This window comes from Hemiscyllium ocellatum, chromosome 22 (genome assembly GCF_020745735.1).
Source record: "Hemiscyllium ocellatum isolate sHemOce1 chromosome 22, sHemOce1.pat.X.cur, whole genome shotgun sequence".
In the NCBI taxonomy this organism is placed as follows: Eukaryota; Metazoa; Chordata; class Chondrichthyes; order Orectolobiformes; family Hemiscylliidae; genus Hemiscyllium; species Hemiscyllium ocellatum.
In genome coordinates, this window is record NC_083422.1 from 59,438,019 (window position 1) to 59,461,507 (window position 23,489).

The 23,489-nt window shown below is 45.2% G+C and overlaps 1 protein-coding gene across 1 annotated transcript in view; it reads left to right on the forward strand.

Annotated features, from left to right (window-relative positions):
- Positions 1-23,489, forward strand: part of LOC132826396 (VPS10 domain-containing receptor SorCS1-like) — an 815,604-nt gene that overhangs the window by 569,697 nt on the left and 222,418 nt on the right. The window contains exon 8 of the mRNA XM_060842288.1: positions 7,206-7,324. Coding sequence (XP_060698271.1) covers positions 7,206-7,324 — 119 coding nt within the window. The remainder of the gene's footprint in view (positions 1-7,205; positions 7,325-23,489) is intronic.

The window sequence follows — 23,489 nt, forward strand, 5'->3', positions numbered from 1 at the left end:
CATGATGAACTGAAAACACAATTTGAAGATATTTGTTGTGTTTTAGAGATTAAACTGCTGTTATTTATGGGAGGGACAGATTGTATTGTCCCGCAAAGCACAATGACTGTAGCTCTGGGAAATAGAGGTTTCACAAAATACACTTTGAGCCAGATGCAATGACATAAATTTTATGAATATAGTGTCTAGGAACCAAAACATTATCATTCAACTATTTGGCCAGTTCTGTCAGATTCCATGTTTTACTGATTCATCATGAACTTCCAAACTAACTTGTTGATCCCCTGAAATTAAGGAGCAGCTAACACTTTTAGTGTCTTTATAAACAGCAACCCTCTACTCCCTTGTCAATAGACATTCATCTGTTTAAATTTTCCTGGATATCAATTGACTCCAAAAAAGTTCCTTTCGTGAGGTTTCAGTTCCATGTGCCAATTAACTCCAAACAAATCTTTCTCCAACATCAAATTTTACCGAAATTAATAAAAAAGAAGAGAAAGTGCTGGCGAAACTCAGCAGGTCAGGCAGCATCTGTGGGGAGAGAATGTTGAGTTAATGTGTTGAGTTTGGTGACCCTAAGCCAGAACTGAAGCAACTGTGTAACAGTGGTTTTGATGGTACTGACAGGGGATAGGATAACTATGCGAGAGGAGTGAGGGTGGGGAGGAGTAAGGCAAATAGAGGGAGACCGTGCACAGAGAGACAGAAGGAAGGGAAGCAGACAAAGTGATTGCTGATAGTAAGTCAGGAAAGATGAAAGCATGGAATAGATTCTGATGGGAAGTGAGAATGCTTGAAAATGGGCTGACAGTGTTGGGAATGACAGATACAGGACTGGGGGTCCAGGTAGGGAGGCCAATGAATGTAGAGGAGGGTCTTCAGCTTCTGAAACTGTTAAAGTTGATGCTGAGTCCTGAAGGCTGTAAGGTACAGTCTCTTCAGCTTACACTGAGTCTCACTGGAGCACTGCAGCAAGCCTGAGACAGAGATTTGGTCAGGTAACATGGTGGGGTGTTGTAATGGCAGGCTACTGGAAGCTCAGGGTCATTTTTACAGCTGCAGCGGTGGAATTCTGCAAAGCAGTTGCCCACTTTATGTTTCACCTCCCCAATGTAGAGGAGACTACACTGTGAGTAATGACTGCAACAAATTAGATTATGTGAAATGTTGGTAAATTGCTGCTTCACCTGTAAGGTATGTCTAGGGCTTGGATAGTGAGGAAGGAGGAAATAAATGAGCAGGTGTTACACCTTCTGCGATTGGAGGGGGAAGGTACCATGGGACTGTGATGGGTATTGGAGTGAACAGTCCATGCAGACGATGACACAGGAGGGGAGGGGAACACATGTCTGCTGATGGCATCCAGCTGAAGTGGTGGAAATGGCAGATAATGACCCTCTGGATACGGATGCTGATGTAATAGTGGGTGAGGACAAGGGGAACCCTATCGTTGTTGTGGGAGGGAAGGGAATGGTGAAGGTGGAAGTAGGGAGTTGGGCTGGGATCAGTTGAAGGTCCTGTCAGCCACAGTGCTGGGGGGATTCCTCGGTTGAGGAAAAATGTTGGAGGTCCCATGCAGAAGCTAGCATCGTCAGAATAGATATGACAGGGACAGAGGAACTGGGAGAATGGAATGGAGTCTTTACAGGAAACAGAGTGTGAGAATGTATAGTCCAGGGAGTTGTGGGAATCGGTGGGTTAATAGTGAATATTAGATTACACTGTCTATCCCCAGAATTGGAAACAGATGTTGAGGAAGGGACGGGAGGAGTCAGAGAGGTGGACCAGGTGGAAGTGGGAGCTGGGTGGAAATTGGGAGTGAAATTGATTAACTTTTCCAATTCCAGACAAGAGGGGAAGCAGTACCGATGATGTCATTGTTATGCCAAAGAAAGAGTTTGGGGTGAGGGTCAGCACAGGACTGGAACAAGGAATGATCCACACCCTGCCCCCAAGGGACAGGCATCATTGGGGTCAATGGGGATACCCATAGCCACACCTCTGACCTGAGGAAAGAGGGAGGAGTTAAAGAAGAAGTTGTTGAGGGTGAGGATGAGTTCGGCCAGAGAGAGGAGGGTGGGGGGGGCGAATGGGTCAGGCCTTGGCTCCAGGACAAGCAGAGAGCCCACAGAAAGCCTGGCTGAACTTGATCTCTCACTGAACAACTTCTCCTTTAATTCATCTCACTTCGGCCAAATCACATAAGTGGCTATGGGGAAGCCACATGGGTCCCAGTTATCCCTGTCTCTTTATGGGCAATGTGGAACAATCTTTGTTCCAGTCCTACACTGGCTCCCTCCCACAACTCTTTCCTTTATAATTTGATGACTGTTTCGATGTTGCTTCATGCTCCCACCTGGACCTTGACAAATGTGTTAATTTTGCTTCCATTTTCCATCCCTCTACAACTTTCACATCGTTCATTTCCCTTCCTTTCCTTGACCTCACGGTCTCCGTTTCAGAGAATAAACTATCCATTGTCACCCACTACAAAGCCACAGACTCCCATCGCTAACTTCCCTACAGCTCGTCACAACCCCCTGTCCTGCAAGGACTCCATCCCATTCTCCCAGTTCCTTCCCCTACATCACATCCTGTTCAGCTGCTGACACAGCTTCCTTCCCCCATGACCGTGGTTTCCCACTCACTGTGGTTGACAGGGCCCTCAGCCACATCCACCCTACCACCCATGCTTCTGCCCTTGCCCCTTCCCATCGCACACAACAGCGTGATCTGGTTCCCCTTCCCCCCACTTTCCATCCCAGCAGCCTCCACATTCTCCACCATTTCAGACAACTCCAGCAGAACACCACCACCAATCACAGCTTCCCCTCAGTCCCTTTGTCTGCATTTTGCAGGGATTGTTCCATCCAGGCCATCCTTGTCCATTCCTCGATAACTACCGACTCAACCCCAATCCCCACAGCACCTTCCCATGTAACATCCTGCCTCTTCCCCTCCTCCCTGCTCACCATCCAGGAGCCGAAACAGTCTTTCCAGGTGAAGCAGCATTTCACCTGGACCTCCTCCGATCTTGTGTATTGTATTCACTGCACCCAATGTGGCTTATTCTACATTAGAGATACCAAACACAGACTGGGTGACCACTTTGTGAAACACCTCCACAAGCAGGACCCTGACCTTGCCATGGCCGGTCATTTTAACACAGCGTCCTGCTCACATGCCCCACATGTCTTTCCTCGGTCTGCTGCAGTGTTCCAGTGAATCACAGCACAGACTGGAGGGACAACATCTCATCTTCAGACTTGGCATTTTACAGCTTTCTGGGCTGAATATTGTGTTCAACACCTTCAGATTGTGAACCCATTCCCATTCCTTCTCTTGCTTTTGGCTTCACCTGTTACACTGCCTGTCACCATATCTGTCCTCTCTCCCCTTCCCACCCTGCTATTGCATAATTGCTGCCTCTGCCACACCTCACAATAGCTCTGATGAAGAGTCATATCGACTTGAAACGTTAGATTATCTCTTTCCATGGATGCTGCTTGACCTGCTGTGATTTCCAGCATTTTTAGCTCACAAACCATTCCGTTTAAAGGTGTATCCACTGTGAAGAGGAGGCAGCCGGTAACAAGTTAGATAGCTTTCCTATTTGATTCTCATCCACATATTTCATTAGCTTCCAGTGAATTTAAGTTCATTGTCTGGTTAAATTAAGTTTAATCACAACTCACAGCTTAATCCACCTAATGCCTCAAATTTTCCTCCTCATTCATCTCTGAATCCATTACAGTGTATCATCAGTGATTTGTATCAATTACACCTTGTTCTGATTTGTAATTCAATGCCCTACAGATTCATCACAGTGTCCTTTTTGCTTTGAGAACTGCCGCACACCAATGAGGTACATTCAGTGACTGAACAAAGGTCACTGTTAAACCCTTTGCTGTCGGACCCATAACTGTTCCATTATTGTTTTCCTAAATGCCATAAAATGCAGAATATATATCATTGAGAAAAGTCATTTGACCTAACAGATCCATGGTGATGCTTATACTCAAAATAAATCTCCAAGCTGACTTCAGGGTAATTTCATTTAATTAATGTAACCTTTCATTCCTTTTTGTCCCTCCTATGTTATTCTAGCTTCCCATTGAATGCTTCCACACTACTCACTTCAAACAGTTGCTGTAGTAACAAGTGCCACATTCTGTCCACCTCCACTTTCTCTTTCTTACACTAGAGTCATGGAGTCATACAACCCAGAAACAGGCCCTTCAGCCCACCATGTGTATGCCAACCAGCAAACACCAGTCTACACTTATCCCGCTTCCCGGCATTTGGTCTACTGTGCCCTGGCATTTGAAATGCTCATCCAAAGTTTTGTGAGTATCTGCCCCACCGACCGCTCCGGCAGCATGCTTCATATATCTAGCACCCTCTGGGTGAAAGAATGTTTCTCAGAGCTCCTGGAAACCATTTACACCTGACCTCATACTTGTGCCCTCTGGTCTTAGACACATCATTCCTGATGAAGGGCTTTTGCCTGGAACGTTGATTTTCCTGCTCCTCGGATGCTGCCTGACCTGCTAATCTTGACCACTTACATATATCTGTCATGTTGTGATCTACCCTTTCTGTGCCTCTCATAATTTTCTATTGGGTTCCCCTCAGCCTCCTCTGCTCCAGCGAAGACAAACCCAGCCTATCCAATCTCTCCTCCCAACGGAGACTTGCCACCCCAGGCAACGTCCTGGTGAATCTCTTCTGCACCTTCTCAGGGCACACACATCCTTTCAAAACTCTGATGACCAGAACTGCACACAGTTTTCCATCTGTGGCCTAACCACTGTTATATGAAGTTGTAAAGCACATTGTAAAACTTCTCCAAAATCCTATACATGTTGTCACCTCCCGAACCTTTCTCAATGAGGTTTCTGTCTTTGTCAAAGTATTAAAATGGCTCTTATCAAAGTCACCATGACATCACATATGACATCACCATGACATCACACATGACATCACCATGACATCACATGTGACAAGTGAGATGGGTAACATACTCCACCTTATTGTTTGTGACCTGTTTATTGCCCTTGATACAGTGGTGCTGGTGTTTATTGCCCTTGATGTTGGACTGGGGTGGACAAAGTTAAAAATCACCCAACGCCAGGTTATAGTCCAACAGGTTTATTTGGAAACACTAGCTTTTGGAGCATCGCTCCTTTGTCAGGCAGCTAGTCCTAGTGTTGTGTGATTTTTAGATTTATTGCCCTTAATGCAGCTGACCATGGAAATTCCTCTTTGGTTGTGCCTTTGTAGTTTCCTAATGACAAAAGGGTGGCACGGTGGCTCAGTGGTTAGCACTGTTGTCCCATAGTGCCAGGGAACCGGGTTCCATTCCTGCCTCAGCTGGCTGTCTGTGTGGAGTTTGCACGTTCTCCCTGTGTCGGTGTGGGTTTCCGTGGGCGCTCTGGGTTCCTCTCACAGTCCAAAGATGTGCAAGTTAGGGTGGATCGGCCATGCTGAATTGCCCATAGAGTGCAGGGATGTGTAGGTTAGATGTAAATGTCGGGGAATGGGTCTGGGTGGATTATTCTTCAGAGAGTTGGTGTGGACTTGTTGGGCCAAAGGGCCTGTTTCCACACTGTAGAGATTCTATATTTAGATCCAACACAGTGGAAGTACATTCACCTACTTTCATTCATTGCCAGAAAATTAACAATAGTCACCTCTCTTCCCACCCTCGCATTCAGTATTGCCCAAGGGTTTATCTTTGTCTTACTTTTTCTCATCCACACGTAACCGTTCACACACAGCCAGACATGTTCACAAACCATGAAGCCATTTAAGACCCTGCTACCTGAGACCTATCTCACACCCAATTCCGTTCATCCATCTCCCTGTACCCATGCATCTTCAATGGCTCTCATTAAACCTCGATCTTAAAATTCTCACTCTTGCTTTCAAAATTCCTCCTGGCCTCATCATTCCATATCCTGATCTCTGCTCCAGCACCAGATGGTCTCCAGGATGATGTAAATCCAGCCTCTGTGCATTCTCCATGTTATCCACCCCACTGCGTGGCTGCACTTTCAGCTGCCAAGATCACAGGCCGTGGAATATCCCCCATACCCTTCTCCACCTCTATACCTCTTCCTAGTTTCAGACGTTTCTTTGATCAAGATTCTGGTATTCAGCCCCAACCTCTCCATTTGTGGCTCAGTGCCAAATCTTGTTCCATAACACTCCTGCAAAGTACTTTGCTATGCAGATGCTATATAAATGCAAGTGTTTGTTGATCGAGCAAATGGGGAGAAACAGTTTCCTTCTGGCGCAAGAACAGAACTGGACGTATATAATGAGGTCAACAGCATTTGTAGAGTGTGAAACCAAACTAATGATTCATGTTGTCAGAACTGGAAATGTTTGCAATTTCACAGGTTTAAAGCCTTTGAAACAGGGAAATGGGAATGAGTAAAGTAAAAACAAGGGAGATCTGTGAGAAGGCAGGAGACAGGAGAGACTAAATGCGAAGAGATGTTTGGGTATGGGAAAATGGTGAGTGTCACAAGAAAAGAAACCGATGTTGGGCCTTGAGTAAGTGCATTGAAAGTCGAATGTGTTGAATCAATGATTCTGTTTTACTTGCCTTTGTAAAGATTTGTGAATAATGCAGAGAAGCAGGTGTTAGACATCAGCTTCTGAATGTTGTCATTCAAAAGAACATGCAAAGAGGCTCAGTGTTGTTATCAATTTCTGAAGGATGGTGATCATTGACAGTTTTGCTACCTTTACAACTACAAATTCTAGACTAATCGGTTCCAATGACCTAATCTGAAGCAAATTGCAGATGCTGGAGATCTGAAACAAAGGAAAACAGGAAGTGCGGGGATCCAAAACGTTTACTCTGTTTTTCTCTCCACAGATGCTGCCACACCTGCTGAGTTTTTCCAGCCATTTCTGTTTTGTTGGTTTCAGTTGTCTGTCTGATAATAGATTAGGTGAAATTATCAACACATTTTTCATCTTTTCGAGGTTTGTCAATGATATCTTTTCTATGTTTCCCTTGATTTGCATGTGGTATTTTGTTTTGACCTGTTAACATTCTGTGGTGCATGTGTGGAAATAATGACAGCAGAATGATACCAGGCTGTTTGGTGAAAATAGTTTATGGTGTAAAATTGATTTTGAGGTATTTCATTTCCCTAATTAAATAATCTCCACTCTGTTTTTTTTAACAGATGCTCAGTATGTTACCTGTCGAATTCAGAATTGTTCAGAAGCAGCAAGCAGCAAACCCTTCCCAGGATATATAGATCACAATTCCTTGGTTGTCCAAGATGACTATGTCTTTGCTCAGGTAACTGGTTTGATTTTCACTTCATTTTTCCACAGCTATAGACACAATGGAAGCATCAACTCTAAACTCACAAAGATTCTTGTGTACAGTGCAGAGCTCGACTCAAAACTATTGCTTAACTAATTCTGTTAAAGTTCTGAGGCAGACAGAAGATATCTCGCACACGTGGTTTGATTTTGATTTTATTGTCACATTAATTTAAATAAAAATACAATAAAATACATTGAAAATCTTTCATTTGTCACCAGGATATGGTGCCATTTTGAATAATGTAAGAATAAGGCAATAAAAGGAAAGATTAATTTAATCTGGAAAAGTGTTTTGTAGAGGAATAAGATAGTGTTATTTTCTGGGTCTGTGATTGAAAGAAGCAAAAATGTCCTTTAGTAGAGTGATATGCTCTTCTTGTCGGATGTGGGAGGTTTGGGAGAGTTTACGGGTTACTGTGGATTATATCTGCAATAAATGCTGTTGTTTGCGAATCCTATCAGATCGAATGGATTGGTTGGAGAGACAGAAGCAATGAGGAATTTACAAGAGCAAGGAGATGTGATGGATGGCAGTTATAGGAAGTGGGGGGAAAGTCTCAGATACAGTCACATAGATGGGTTAACTCCAGGGAGGGTAAGAGAGGTAGGCTGGTAGTGCAGGAGTCTCCTGTAGCTATCCCCATTTCAAACAAATATGCTGTTTTGGAAAATGTAGGAGTGATGGACCCTCAGGGGAACGTCGCATGAACAGCCAAGTTTCTGGTATTGAGACTGGCTCTAATGCAATGAGGGGGACATCGGGTTCCAAGAGATCGATTGTGTTAGGGGACTCTCTAGTCCAAGGTACAGGCAGGCGATTCTGTGGCCAGCAGCAAAACATAGGAATGGTGTGTTGCTTCCCTGGTGCCAGGATCAAGGATGTCTCAGAGAGGGTGTGGAATGTTCACAAGTGAGAGAGGAGCCAGCAGGAGGTCATTGTACACATTGGAACCAACGACATAGGAAGGGAACAGGTTGAGATTCTGAAGGGAGATTACAGAGAATTAGGCAGGAATTTAAAAAGGAGGTCCTTGAAAGTAGCAATATCTGGATTACTCCGAGCTAGTGAGGGCAGGGATAGGAGGATACAGCAGATGAACGCATGGCTGAGGAGCTGGCCTATGGGAGAAGGACTCATTTTTTTGGATCATTGAAATCTCCTTTGGGGTAGAAGTGACCTGTACAAGAAGGGCGGATTGCACCTGAATTGGAAGGGGAAGAATATACTGGCAGGGAGATTTGCTAGAGCTGCTCAGGAGGATTTAGACTAGTACGGTGGGGGTGTGGGGGTGGGGACCCAGGGAGATAGTGAGGAAAGAGATCAATCTGAGACGGGTACAGCTGAGAACGGAAGTGAGTCAAACAGTCAGGGCAGTCAGGGACAAGGTAGGACTAATAAATTAAATTGCATTTACTTCAATGCAAGGGGCCTAACAAGGAAGGCAGATGAACATGATTAGGAACATGGGACTGGGATATCATAGCAATTACAGAAACATGACTGAGGGATGGACAGGACTGGCAGCTTAAGAAGTGTGGTCCAGGATGACAGGAAGGGAGGCAAAAGAGGAGGGGGAGTGGTGTTTTTGATAAGGGATAGCATTACAGCTGTACTGAGGGAGAATATTCCCAGAAATACATCCAGGGGAGTTACTTGGGCAGAACTGAGCAATAAGAAAGGGATGATCACCTTATTGAGATCGTATTATAGACCCCCCAATAGTCAGAGGGAAATTGAGAAATAAATATAATAGGGTGGTTATGGTAGGGGATTTTAACTTTCGAAACATAGACTGGGATTGCCAGAGCGTTAAGGGTTTAGATGGAGAGGAATTTGTTAAGCGTGCACAAGACAATTTTCTGATTCAGTATGTGGATGTACCTACTAGAGAAGATGCAAAACTTGACCTACTCTTGGGAAATAAGGCAGGGCAGGTGACTGAGATGTCAGTGGGGGAGCACTTTGGGGCCAGCGACCATAATTCTATTAGATTTAAAATAGTGATGGAAAAAGATAGCCCAGATCTAAAAGTTGAAGTTCTAAATTGGAGAAAGGCCAATTTTGATGGGATGAGGCAAGAACTTTCAAAAGCTGATTGGAGGCAGATGTTCGCAGGTAAAGGGACGGCTGGAAAATGGGAAGCCTTCAGAAATGAGATAATGAGAATCCAGCGAAAGTATATTCCTGTCAGGGTGAAAGGAAAGGTTGGTAGGTATAGGGAATGCTGGATGACCAGAGAAGTTGGGGGTTTTGTTAAGAAAAAGAAGGAAACATATGTCAGGTATAGATAGGATAGATCGAGTGAATCCTTAAAAGAGTATAAAGGAAGTAGGAATATATTTAAGAGGGAAATCAGGAGGGCAAAAAGGGGACATGAGATATCTTTGGCAAATAGGGTTAAGGGGAATCCAAAGGGTTTTTACAAATACATTAAGGACAAAAAGGTAACTAGGGAGAGAATAGTGCCCCTCAAAGATCAGCAAGGGAGCCTTTGTGTGGAGCTGCAGGAGGTGGGGGAGATACTAAACGAGTATTTTGCAACAGTATTTACTGTGGAAAAGGACATGGGAGTTATAGAATGTAGGGAAATAGATGGTGACATCTTGTAAAATGTCCAGATTACAGAGGAGGAAGTGCTGGATGTCTTGAAACGGTTAAAGGTGGATAAATCCCCAGGACCTGATCAGGTGTACCCGAGAACTCTGTGGGAAGCTAGAGAAGTGATTGCTGGGCCTCTTGCTGAGATATTTGCATCATCAGTAGTCACAGGTGAGGTGCCGGAAGACTGGAGGTTGGCTAAAGTTGTGCCACTGTTTAAGAAGGGCGGTAAAGACAAGCCAGGGAACTATAGACCAGTGAGCCTGACCTCAGTAGTGGGCAAGTTGTTGGAGGGAATCCTGACGGACAGGATGTACATGTATTTGGAAAGGCAAGGACTGATTAGGGATAGTCAACATGGCTTTGTGCATGGGAAATCATGTCTCACAAACTTGATTGAGTTTTTTGAAGAAGTAACAAAGAGGATTGATGAGGGCAGAGTGATAGATGTGATTTGTATGCACTTCAGTCAGGCATTCGGCAAGGTTCCCTATGGGAGACTGATTAGCAGAGTTAGATTTCACAAAATACAGAGAGAACTAACCATTTGGATACAGAACTGGCTTAAAGGTAGAAGACAGAGGGTGGTGATGGGGGGGTGTTTTTCAGACTGGAGGCCTGTGAGCAGTGGAGTGCCACAAGGATCGGTGCTGGGTCCACTACTTTTCATCACTTATATAAATGATTTGGACATGAGCATAATAGGTCGAGTTAGTAAGTTTGCAGATGACACCAAATCCTGGACGTCACAGTCGAAAGAAAGGACAACGGAGAACTACAAACCTGCGTACACAGAAAACCGACAAACACTGACCAAATACTTAACTACACCAGCAACCATCCCAACACACACAAACAAAGCTGCATCAGAATACTATTCCAACGAGCCACCACACACTGCAGCACAGACAAACTTCAGAAAACAGAGGAGAGCCACCTATACAACGTATTCAAGAAGAACGGATACTCAAAAAATACAGTGCGCAGATTCCTCAAGAACAAACTATGACAAGCAGACCAGACACAGCCAGAAACCCTAACCGCCTTACCATACATCAAAGAAGTTTCAGAAATGACAGCCAGACAACCAAGACCCCTCGGAATCCTAGTAGTACACAAATCCACCAACACTCTCAAACAAAAACTAACAAACTTAAAAGACCCAGTACAACCCATGGACAAAACCAACTTCATCTACAAAATTCCATGCAAGGACTGCCACAAACACTACGTAGGACAAACAAGAAGAAAGTTAGCCACCAGGATACATGAACACCAGCTAGCCACAAAAAGACACAACCCTCTCTCCCTCGTAGCCCTACACACGGATGAAAAAACCCACCATTTCAACTGAGGCAACACATCTATCCTGGGACAGGCTAAGCAAAGACATGCCAGAGAATTCCTAGAGACCTGGCACTCCAACCACAACACATAGATCTAGATACCATCTATCAACTCCTCAGAAAATGAACAGGAAATGACATCACCACAAACCCCAGGAACCCCATCCAGGAGAAAGATATAAATAGAAAGCAGGAGACAACAGATTCGCTTCACTTGGAGGTCACCACTGATGATGTTACCTAGCCAGGTAATGAAACGTCTGGATATCAAACCTATAGTTCAGCGAGCAAACCTACACCCTAAAATTGGAGGTGTAGTGGACAGTGAAGAGGGTTACCTCAGATTACAACAGGATCTGGACCAGGTGGGCCAATGGGCTGAGAAGTGGCAGTTGGAGTTTAATTCAGATAAATGCAAGGTGCTGCATTTTGGGAAAGCAAATCTTAGCAGGAATTATACAATTAATGGTAAGATCCTAGGGAGTGTTGCTGAACAAAGAGACCTTGGAGTGCAGATTCATACCTCCTTGAAAGTGGAGTCGCAGGTAGATAGGATAGTGAAGAAGGCATTTGGTATGCTTTCCTTTATTGGTCAGAGTATTGAGTACAGGAGTTGGGAGGTCTTGTTGTGGCTGTACAGGACATTGGTTAGGCCACTGGAATACTGCATGCAATTCTGGTTTCCTTCCTATCAGAAATATGTTTTTTTTAGATTACTTACAGTGTGGAAACAGGCCCTTCGGCCCAACAAGTCCACACCGACCCGCCGAAGCGCAACCCACCCATACCCCTACATTTACCCCTTACCTAACACTATGGGCAATTTAGCATGGCCAATTCACCTGACCCGCACATCTTTGGACTGTGGGAGGAAACCGGAGCACCCGGAGGAAATCCACGCAGACATGGGGAGAACGTGCAAACTCCACACAGTCAGTTGCCTGAGGCGGGAACTGAACCTGGGTCTCTGGCGCTGTGAGGCAGCAGTGCTAACCACTGTGCCACCGTGCTTGTGAGACTTGAAAGGGTTCAGAAAAGATTTACAAGGATGTTGCCAAGGTTGGAGGATCTGAGCTACAGGGAGAGGCTGAACAGGCTGGGGCTGTTTTCCCTGGAGCATCAGAGGCTGTGGGGTGACCTTATAGAGGTTTACAAAATTATGAAAAGCATGGATAGGATAAAGAGGCACTGTCTTTTCTGTGGGGTCGGGGAGACCAGAACTAGAGGGCATAGGTATAGGGTGAGAGGGGAAAGATATAAAAGAGACCTAAGGGGCATTTTGTCACACAGAGGGTGGTACGTGTATGGAATGAGCTGCCAGAGGAGTTGGTGAAGGCTGGTACAATTACAACATTTAAAAGGCATCTGGATGAGTATATGAATAGGAAGGGTTTGGAGGGATATGGGCCAGGTGGTGGCAAATGGGACTCGATTAATTTAGGATATCTGGTCGGCATGGACAAGTTGGACTGAAGGGTCTGTTTCCATGCTGTACATCTCTATGACTTTATGACTCTCGAAAGCTTGAAGAGAATCTGTCAGTCAGTCCTGAGCCAGCTGATCACCACCTACGATGCCCGTGCTGCCATACCTTTGCCACCATTTCACCGCTGTTTACACTGGACACAACCAACATCAAAATCGCCAATCTTCAGATGCCTACTTTGCCCCAGGGCTGAATCTCCTCCTCCACCATCTCACCGCTGCCAGCGCCAGATCAGCCACCATCAGAGTCGCTTCTGTCATGGCTGTGCCATGATGCCCTTCCACCACCGCTTCACCACCACTAGCTCTCGACTCGACCAATGACAAAGCCACTGATCGTCAGGTGCCATCTTCGCTGCTGGGCCCACCTCATCAACGGAGGAGAATGTGAGGACTGCAGATGCTGATGATTAGAGTCGAGAGTGTGGTGCTGGAAAAGCACAGCAGGTCAGGCAGCATCCGAGGAGCAGGACAATTGACATTTCAGGCAAAAGCCCTTCATCAGGAATGTGGCCGAGACAAAAGGGGACTGAGAGATAAATAGGAGGAGAGAGTGGAGCTGGGAGGTGGAGGGAAGGTGGCTGGGAAAGTGATAGATGGATGCAGGTGGTCGGTGATGGTGATAGGTTGGAGTGGAGGGTGGAGCAGCTTGGTGGGAGGGAAGGTGGATAGGGAGGACAGGTCAAGAGGGCAGTGCTGAGTTAGAGGGTTGGATCTGAGATGAGGTGGGGGCTGAAGGGCTTATGCCTGCAACGTCGACTCTCCTACTTCTCGGATGCTACCTGACCCGCTGTGCTTTTCCTGCAACATGCATTGCAACTCTACCTCATCAATGTCACCTCCACCAATGGAGCAGCTGCCAATTCCGGGTGCTGTGCTTGCTCCAGGAAATTCGGTAGGGGCTCAGTCTCCTCCGCAAGATCCACGATAGACCCGCCTGAGGTCCATGCCCTGGGCTCAGCTCGAGACTGCCCGAGGTCCACGCACTGGACTTTCACCACGATACCATCCAAGCTGAGGACACAGTCAGTCAGTAACAAAGAGACAAAAGAGGGAAAAAGGAAAAGAAAAAGAAAAGTGGTTGGAGCCAGACGAGCTCTGGTGCAGAAGTACTACCTCGCTGCCATTTTGGACCGTTTGTAACTCCACATTAATACCAAAAAAGGGCCACTAAAATTATGAAAATTTTTAATGGCATCAACATGGAGAGAGCACATTCACGTGTGAGAGAAAGTAAAACAAGAGGCCGTCAATGTAAGACAGTCACCGAAAGAAGCCAGTTGGGAATGCAGAAGGTAGGTCTTTACCCAAGAGAACAGTGTGAGTACAGAACTCGTCATCACAAAATGGGTGAGTTGAATAGTGCAGTTGCATTAAAGAGGAAACAAGACAAATATCTGAAGGAAACAGTGGGGACTGCATGTGAAACTGGAAAAGCGCAGCAGATCAGGCAGGGCTGACAAAGGGTTTCGGCCTGAAACGTTGACTTTCCTGCTGTTCAGATGCTGCTGTGGAAGTGCCTGAGGGAGAAAGGAATTGAAGGTTCTGTGATAAAACTGGATTGAGGAAGGATAGAAGGAGGCTGAAGCGAAGCAGAAATGTTAACTTGAATTTCTTCGAGCAAAAGGCCTCTTTAGGTGCTGTATTCTCTTTGTAATGTTTGACCTGCCCTTTAATCATTCTTTCATTGTCTCTTGAGTTTGCTGGACTTGCTGCAGCATGGTTAGGAAGCAATGCCTCTTTGAGATGTCACACAAGACTCAGAATAAATCACATATGCAATTAAATAAATCACATATACAATTAAATAAATCACGTATACAATTAAGTATTTGTTCATTTTTATTTGGGGAACGTGCTTTTGGAGCTCCTTGTTGTACCATTAAGACAATCTAGCAGATTTAAGCTCCTGTGTCCCGGGTGCATGCATAACATTTGTCAAATCCACTCGACCAAATGTATTCAAGACAATGCACTTCCTTTCTCTGAAGAGAGAACAGGACATTTCAACACATTGCTTGTTGTTAATTGAAAGTGCCCACAGAGGGTTTTATCTTGACTCTGGTGCTACTCACTTAAAGGAACTTGTACATTGATATCGAATTAACCTGGAAGGGGAATTCCTCACAACTCAATCTCTCTGTGGCGCACTGACCTAACGACCCTGTGCACTCACTCAGGTGCAGTTTATATCCATTCAGAATGATTTCATGTCCTTGTTACTGGCAGTGGTATTGATGAAGCATGATTCTGTTTTTATTTGAAATACGATGGATTAATCTCTGGTTACGTGTCTGCTTCAGATTCTCAAGTGCTGGATGGAGGGGTATATACAGGTGGGTCAGAGTGTAGATGCACTTTACCCACTGGGCTAGTACATGATCCTTCCATCAGCTCATTCACCCGGAAACAAAATGGGGGTCAGAAGCAATACATCATCTGGCATTGGACCTTAAAGCATTAGGTCAGAAACAGGCCATTCAGCCCATCAAGTCTGCTCTACCATTCAATGAGATTGTGTCGATCTGATAGTTCTCAGCTCCACCTTCCTGTGTTTTCTCCATAACCCTTGACTCCCTGACCAATTAAAAATCTGTCTATCTTAGTCTTCAAAATATTTAATGACAAAGTCTTAACAGCCCTCTGTGGTAAAGAGTTCCACAGACCTCACCCCACCCCCACCACCAAAAAAGAGGGAGGAAATTCCTCCTTCTCTCTCCCCTTACTCAGAGATTTTGCCCTCTGGTTCTCAACTCTCTGGAGAAACAACAATTCTGGATCAACCCTGTTAAATCTGATCAGAACATGAATGTTTCAATAAGGTTGGCTCTCATTTGTCCAATCTGGGAATTTGTTTAGCTCAGTTGGCTGGATTGTTGGTTTACAGAGCAGTATGATGCCAACAATTTGGGTTCAATTCCCAACATCAGTTTGATGTTGCCATGTCTCTCCTTCTCAATCTCTTCCCTCGTCTGAGGTCTGGTGGCCTTCAGCTTAAATCATCACCAGTCACTTCTGTCTAATGAGAGAGCAGCCCCTATGGTCTAGTAAAACTATGGTGACACAACACTATTCTTCCAATCTACTCAACCTTTCCTCATAAGACAGTCCCTCCATATCTGGTATCAAGCTAGTGAGCCTACTCTGGGCTACCTCCAATGTAGCAGTCTTTCGATAAAGGTCACAAAGCTGCTCCAGCTGTGGTCTGATTCATGCATTGTGTAGTAAATGAAGGCCCAGTCATTTCTCCTGTCCATATCTCCTGTAGACTCTTTGTGTCATCCTCATCACCTGCCTCCCCATGTATATCTATATATCATTTGCAATACATTCACTTTCCTCATCCAAGTCATGACCATATATTGTAAATATTTATGATGTCAGCACTGATCCCTGTGGCACACCCCTGATTATAATTTTCCCTCCTGAAAATGCCCCCCATTACCCCAACTCTCTGTCTTCGATCAGTTATCCAATCGTCCATCCGTGTGAATAGATCACCTCCAACACCATGGGCTTTTGTCTTATGAAGGAGGCTCAACCGCAGAACCCTTATCAGAAATCTCTGGAAATCCAAATGGATTGCAATCACTGCTTCCCCTTTTACCTATCCTGCTTAGTCTATTTTTAAAATAATTCTAATAAATTGTGAGGCATGTTTTCCCATTCGTGAAGCCATGCTGACTCTGCTTGGTCATCCAGATCATTCTGCTATAACACCACAGTTGTGTTCCTCTATAACCTCACTATACCTGTTCAGTAGAAAGTTTGCACTGTCCAAACAATGTCCATATTTCGTCAATTGCATGATAGCAGTTCAGGCTGACAAAACACGCGTTATAGCAGAACGACGTGTGCTATGTATTTTGAAATGCTTTGCTATTACATCCTCCATAAGAGAATCGAACAGTTTCCAAATCACAGATTGCCCTTTGATAATCTGTTTTTACCTCTTTACAATTCTGAATATGAATATTACGTTGGCACTTTTCAAACCTTCTGATACTTTTCATGAGTCGAAGGAATCTTGGAAGATGACTACCAGTGCACCCACCATCTCTATTGCAGCTTCTTTTAATATCCTCGGATAGACCCCTCGGGTCGAAATTGGCCTTGGTTACCAATTTACAGGACAGCTCACAGATTCCAGTCAGCCTAGACACCCTCCCACATTGGTGGTGGTGAAGTGGGCTGTGTGGCGGTGGTCTTCCAGCAACTAAGCATGGACCCAGCCATCTATTCAGAGTTTGCAATCTCCTCACCTGCTTGGCTTCAGCTACAGCCATAGGCTGCTACTGTGAAGGGTTCTAGTTTGGGTAAAGTCCCTGCTGGGTGACTGTTGCTCATGCATTGCTGGCTGCTGTTCCCCATTTGCCCTTAACGTCTGAGTCCCAGTCAAGGAGCCAAGATCCTGCCCTGTATTGTGATCCATGGTAATGAGTGCAGACTGTTAGACCTCACCAGGGCCCCATGAGTCAATGTAAAACATTATGTGGTACAGATGACTGAGCAGAGGTGTTCTCCTGATGTCCCAGTCAATGTTTAGCCCTGAGCAGACATCATCAAAACAGAAAAGGATAGAAACTCACCGTAGCCTTCTTTTGGGGCCCAGAGTCAGCATTGCACCCCCACCTCAGCAGTTCTGAAACCAGCCTAAACTTTGAACCTCATTTCAGGCTGAACAATGAGTCATAGGGTCATAGAGATGTACAGCATGGAAACAAACCCTTCGGTCCACTACTTCCATGCTGACCAGATATCCCAATCCAATCTAGTCCCACCTGCCAGCACCCAGCCCATATCTCTCCAAACCCTTCCTATTCATATACCCATCCAAATGCCTCTCAAATGTTGCAATTGTACCAACCTCCACCACATCCTCTGGCAGCTCATTCCACACACGTACCACCCTCTGCATGAAAAAGTTAACCCTTAGGATTTTTAATTTCTTTCCCTCTCACCCTAAACCTATGCCCTCTAGTTTTGGACTCACCCACCCTGGTGAAAAGACCTTGTCTATTCACCCTATCCATACCCCTCATGATTTTATAAACCCCTCAGCCTTTGATGCTCCGGGAAAAACAGCCCCAGCCGATTCAGCCTCTCCCTGTAGCTCAAATCCTCCAACCCTTGCAATGCATGAAGTAATATCAGCTCAGACCTAAATGGGATCCTTTAACCCAATGATGTTTAGCCAAAATTCGCTTTTCCTGCCTGCATTCTTTGTCCATAAAAGAGGCCATGATATGATGGTGCCGGTGTTGCACTGTTGTGGACAAGATCTGAAGACACAGGTTTATTTGAAATCACAAACTTTTGTAGCACTGCCCCTTCATCAGGTGCAGATCAGGTAAAAGAGGCGTTACAAAACCAATATCTATCTCATGAAACAGACCTGTAAATAATTGCTGTTTGCAGATCCTTGCTGTACTCAAATTGGCTATGAAACAGCTAATTTGTTGGTCATGCAGAATTTTAAGGTATCCTTGAATGAGGCAAATCATTTAATAAATGCGAGCTGTTTTCCTCTGCTGTTGTATAACAGATGATAAATAATATTGTTGCTGTGCAGGATGCACGTGGCTGGGGCTAGTTACACTGCCAAGTCCGAAATTGTCTGTCTTATCCTAGATCTAGAAAGTGATTGGATCCCTGTCTTGCCCTTATGTTTAAACATCTCATTGACCAAGCTCAGAGCATTGAGTAGAGGATGTGGGACTCACATTGAATCATGTTGAGGTAGTACAGGACCTATTCTGGAATACTGTGTACAGTTCTGGTCACCCTGACATAAGAAAGATGTTATTAAATTGGAGAGGATTTCAGGATATTACCAGGACTGGAGGGTTTGAATGAAAAGAAGAGGTTGGAGAGGCTGGGACTTTTTTCACGGAAATATATTGGTGACCTTACAGAGATTTCTAAAATCATGAGGGGTATGAATAACACAAAAGTCTTTTTCCTAGGGATATCAAAACAAGGGGCACAATTTTAAGGTGAGAAGAGAAAGGTTTAAAAGCGACCTGAGGGGCAACTTTCTCACCCAGAGGGTGATTTTGTGTGTGGAATGAACTGCAAGAGGAAGTGGTGGATGCAGGTGCAATTACAACATTGAAAAGACATTTGGACAGGTAAGGTTTGGAGGGATATGGACAAGATGGTGGCAAATGAGACTAGATTAATTTAGGATGTCTGGTCAGATGGAAGGGTCTGTTTCTGTGCTGTATCACTCTATGACTTTATGACTTTATGTCATCTGAGATCAGCTTTCTGAACACACTCTGAAAATCAGCTCTGAGAACTTCCTTGTCTCAATGACATCTGGTCATATTGGGTCTTGTACTGAGTAAAGCATTTCAGACTGAGACAGAGAAATGGTTTCACACAGAGATTGGTGAACTTGTGGAGTGCACTATCACATCAAGTGATTGAGGCAAAGACATTGTATGAGTTCAGGAAGGATTTGGATATAGTACATGTGGCCAAATAGGATCAAAAGATATGGGAGAAAAACAGGAACAGGTTATTGAGTTGGCTAATCAGCCATGATCATATTGAATGGTGGAGCAGGCTCGAAGGGCTGAATGGCCTCCTCCTGCTCCTATTTTCTACAATTCTATGAACCAACAGGGGAACGCTACCTTATAGTGGTTCATTAAAATAAATACTATGACGGGACCTTAATTCCAACATACAGTTACAGCCAGGGGACTCGGGGCTTCTGGGAGGTTAGAAAGTTAATGATCTGGTCTATGCAGAGTGGGATGTGGAGAGTCAATGAGCACCTGGATCTCAAAGGGCAGCTTGATAATTTAGAAATAATATTACAAGGCTGAGTGGTCCGGTGTTTATACACCATTTCAAAGTTAGCACTGGACAGCCAGATTTCCCACGTCTCAGGAATCCTGTCAATTCAGGTGACGTGGGAATATCAAACCCGGGAAGCTAAACTGTTTTCCACATACCTTGGCAGCACCTCACGCTCTCCCACTCACCTGCCTCCCAGGATTACCAACACGATGACTCACCTCACCATGGCCTCTGCTGTCACCCCAATGACCTCTGACCTTCTGACACCCATCACTGTCTCAGTCTCTGAGCCCTCAGGCCTGAAAATTCCAAGTCCCAGATTGGAGGAGGCAGCTTTTTTCTCCTGCATTCTCCTCAGCGGCATTCCCTGCTTATCCCCTCGGAATGGGCAATGCCATCATGTCCATGATGTGTCTTTGAAACGTTACAGTTGTGTGGAAATGTTGACTTCTGGATTTTCAGTTTGCTATCACCCTCTCCCCACTCCAGCCTGCAATTTACCCGACACATCTCTCTGTCTACATACACATCTGCTTCCAAACTGTGAGAAAGTGAGGACTGCAGATGCTCGAGATCAGAGTTGAAACGCGTGGCGCTGGAAAAGCACAGCAGGTCAGGCAGCATCCGAGGGGCAGGAGAGTTGACGGTTCAGGCATAAGCCCTTCATCAGCAATGTCTGAAATGTCGATTCTCCTGGTCTTCGGATGCTGCCTGATCTGCTGTGCTTTATCAGTGCCACACTTTTCAACTCTGGTTTTGAACTGTCTTTCTCTAAATAAAGGAAGTGTAATTGTTAATGAGCCAAAGCAGACAAAGTTCATGGCTGAATCAATAGAATAGGAAAAGTCAGGGTTTTAATATTTTGTTAATTTGCTTCATTTTCCCAGAAAGTGCACAATAATTGCATCAAATATTTTCTTTAAAAAAAATTTCTTCTGGTGAATTTTGCATTCATTAAGTAAAATGAGTGTCACTGTCATGAATCATTCATGTCTGTATGAGTTTGGTTCTGCAGTGTAACGTTGATCAAAAGGAAATCTTTGATGCCATCGGTCCAGTAATACAGGGAAGCTTGTTTGGAAATGGCAGCCAAGAATGGGCAACCTGTTATAGGGATAAAAGGAGCACAAGGAACAATTTTAGTCTGCTCAATGGACATTTCTTTCAAGGGTCAGCTTTGTGGGAATGACTCTGTAGATGTCACTCTTATCAATGCTGTCATGGACAGATGCATCTGCAGCTGGCAGATTGGTAAGGATGAGGTCAAGTATGTTTCTCTCTCTTATTGGTTCCCTCACCACCTGCCGCAGACCCAGTCCAACAGCGATGTCCTTACGGACCTGACCAGCTCGATCAGTCGTGCTGCTGCCGAGTGACTCTTGGTGGTGGAGATTGAAATCCCCCACCCAGAGGACATTTTGAGCTCTTGCCATCCTCCGCGCTTCCTCCAAGTGTTGTTCAACATGGAGGGGTAACGATCCATCAGCTGAGGGAAGATGGTATGTGGTAATCAGTAGGAGGTTTCCTTGCCCATGTTTAACCTGAAGCCATGAGACCTCATGGGGTCTACAGTCAATGTTGAGGACTCCCCCGGGCAACGTCTTCCTAACTGTAACCCACTGTGCCACCACCTCTGCTGGGTCTGTCCTGCGGGTGGGGCAGGACATATCCAGGGATGGTGATGGTGGTGTCTGGGACATTGTCTGTAAGGTGTGATTCCATGAGTATGACTGTGTCAGGCTGTTGCTTGACAAGTCTGCGATACAGCTCTCCCAATGTTGGCCCAAGCCCCTCGATGTTAGTGAGGAGGACTGTGCAGGGTCGACAGAGTTGTTTCTGCCGTTGCCTTTTCCAGTGTCTGGGTTAATATCTGGTGATCCGTTAGAGTTACATTTCTTTACTGAGCAATGGGCATAACTGAGTATCTTGCTAGACCCTTTCAGAGGCCTGTTGAGAGTCAACCACATTGCTATGGGTCCAGAGTCACGTGTAGACCAGACCAGATAAGGATGCCACATTTGCTCTCCTAAAGGGTACTAATGGATCAGGTGTTTTTTCCCCTGATAATTGCTGTGGTTTCATGATTGCCACAAGATATTTAATTCTAGATGAAGCAAGATAAATGAGCTTGTAGACTTGGCTGCAAGAGCATCAACACTGGGAACTAAGTCCCCAAGGAACCCAGCATATTGAAAGGACAGGCAGCTGGGCGACGGGGGTGGGGTGGGAGGTTGGCTTGCCTTGTTGGTGAGAAATTAAATTAAATTGAGAGCAAGAATTGATGTAGAGTCAGAAGGTGGAGAATCGGTGTGGGTAGAGTGTAGGAACCGCAAAAGGAGAAAGACCCTGAGGGGAGGTGTGTACAGGCCTCCGAGCAGTCGTCAGGATGGAGGAAAGAAATGAAATCAGGAGATAAAAAAGGCATGTAGGAAAGGCACTATTCCAATAATCATGGGGGGGTCTGGGGGGGGCTTCAATATGCAGGTGGACTGGGAAAATCAGGTTGGCAGAGGATCCAAAGACAAAGAATTAGTGGAATGTCCACAAGATGGTTTTCTTTGGTGCAGCTTGTGGTAGAGCCTACTGGGGAACTGGCAGGACTGGTTTTGGTGTTGTATAATGAGACCAACCTGATTAGGGAGCTTAAGGTGAAGGAAACCCTAGAGGCCAGTAAACATAATATGACCATAATATGACAGTGCAGTTTGAGAGGGAGAAGCTGGAATCAGATGTAACAGGATTACAGCTGAATAAAGGTCTGAGGGAGGAGCTGGTCAGAGTTGATTGGAAGGGAAGTCCAGCAGGGAAGACATTGAAACAGCAATGGCAAGAGTAGCTGGGGGAAATTCAGGAGACACAACAGGAATTCACCCCGAGGAAGAAGAATCATACTCAGGGGAGGACGAGGTAACCACGGCTGACAAGGGAAGTCAGGGACAGCATAAAGGCAAAAGAGAAACCATCTAATGTGATGAAGATTAGTGGGAAGCCAGAGGGTTAGGAGGCCTTTAAAAACCAGCAGAGGATAATTCAGAAAGCAGGAAGGAGGGAAAAGGTGAGATATGAGAATAAACTGGCTTGTGTTATAAAAGAAGGCTGCAGGAAATGTTTTAGATACTGAAGAGTAAGAGAGAGAGAGAGAGAGAGAGAGAGAGATGCTGGACTCCTGAAAAATGAGGCTGGTGAAGTAGTCATGGAGGAACCAGATAGGTACTTTGAATCAGGTTTCACTGTAGAAGACACCAATAGTAATCCAGAACTTCAAGAATTTCTAGAGGTAGAAGTTAATGTAGTGGCCATCACTAAGGAGAAGATGCTGGGGAGGATGAAAGGGTGGCATGTGGCGCAGTGGTTAGCACTGCTGCCTCACAGGTTCGATTCCAGCCTCAGGTGACTGTCTGTGTGGAGTTTGCACATCCTCCCCATGTCTGCGTGGGTTTGCTCTGGTTTCCTCCTGCAATCCAAAGATGTCCAGGTTAGGGTGGATCAGCCATGGGAAATTGCCCATAGTGTACAGGGATGTGCAGGGAGGCAGATTTGCCTTGGGAAATGCGACATTACAAGGATAGGTGGTGGGTTCAGGTGAGATGTCCTTTAGAGGGTGGGTGTGGACTTGATGGGACAAATGGTCTGCTTCCATGCTCTAGGGATTCTATGATTTTGAAGGCAGAGAAATCACTCAGACCAGATAGATTACAACCCAAGGTTCTGAAGGAGAAAGCTGAGGAGATTATGGAGGTGAGCTTTCAGGGATGACTGGAGTCAGACATGGTTCCAGAGGATTGAAAAATAGCTAATGTAACACCTCTGTTTAAGAAGGAAGGAAGGGAGAAGACAGAATATTGTTCACTGGTGGGATTTTAGAGTTTATTATTAAGGATGCAATTCTGGAGTAC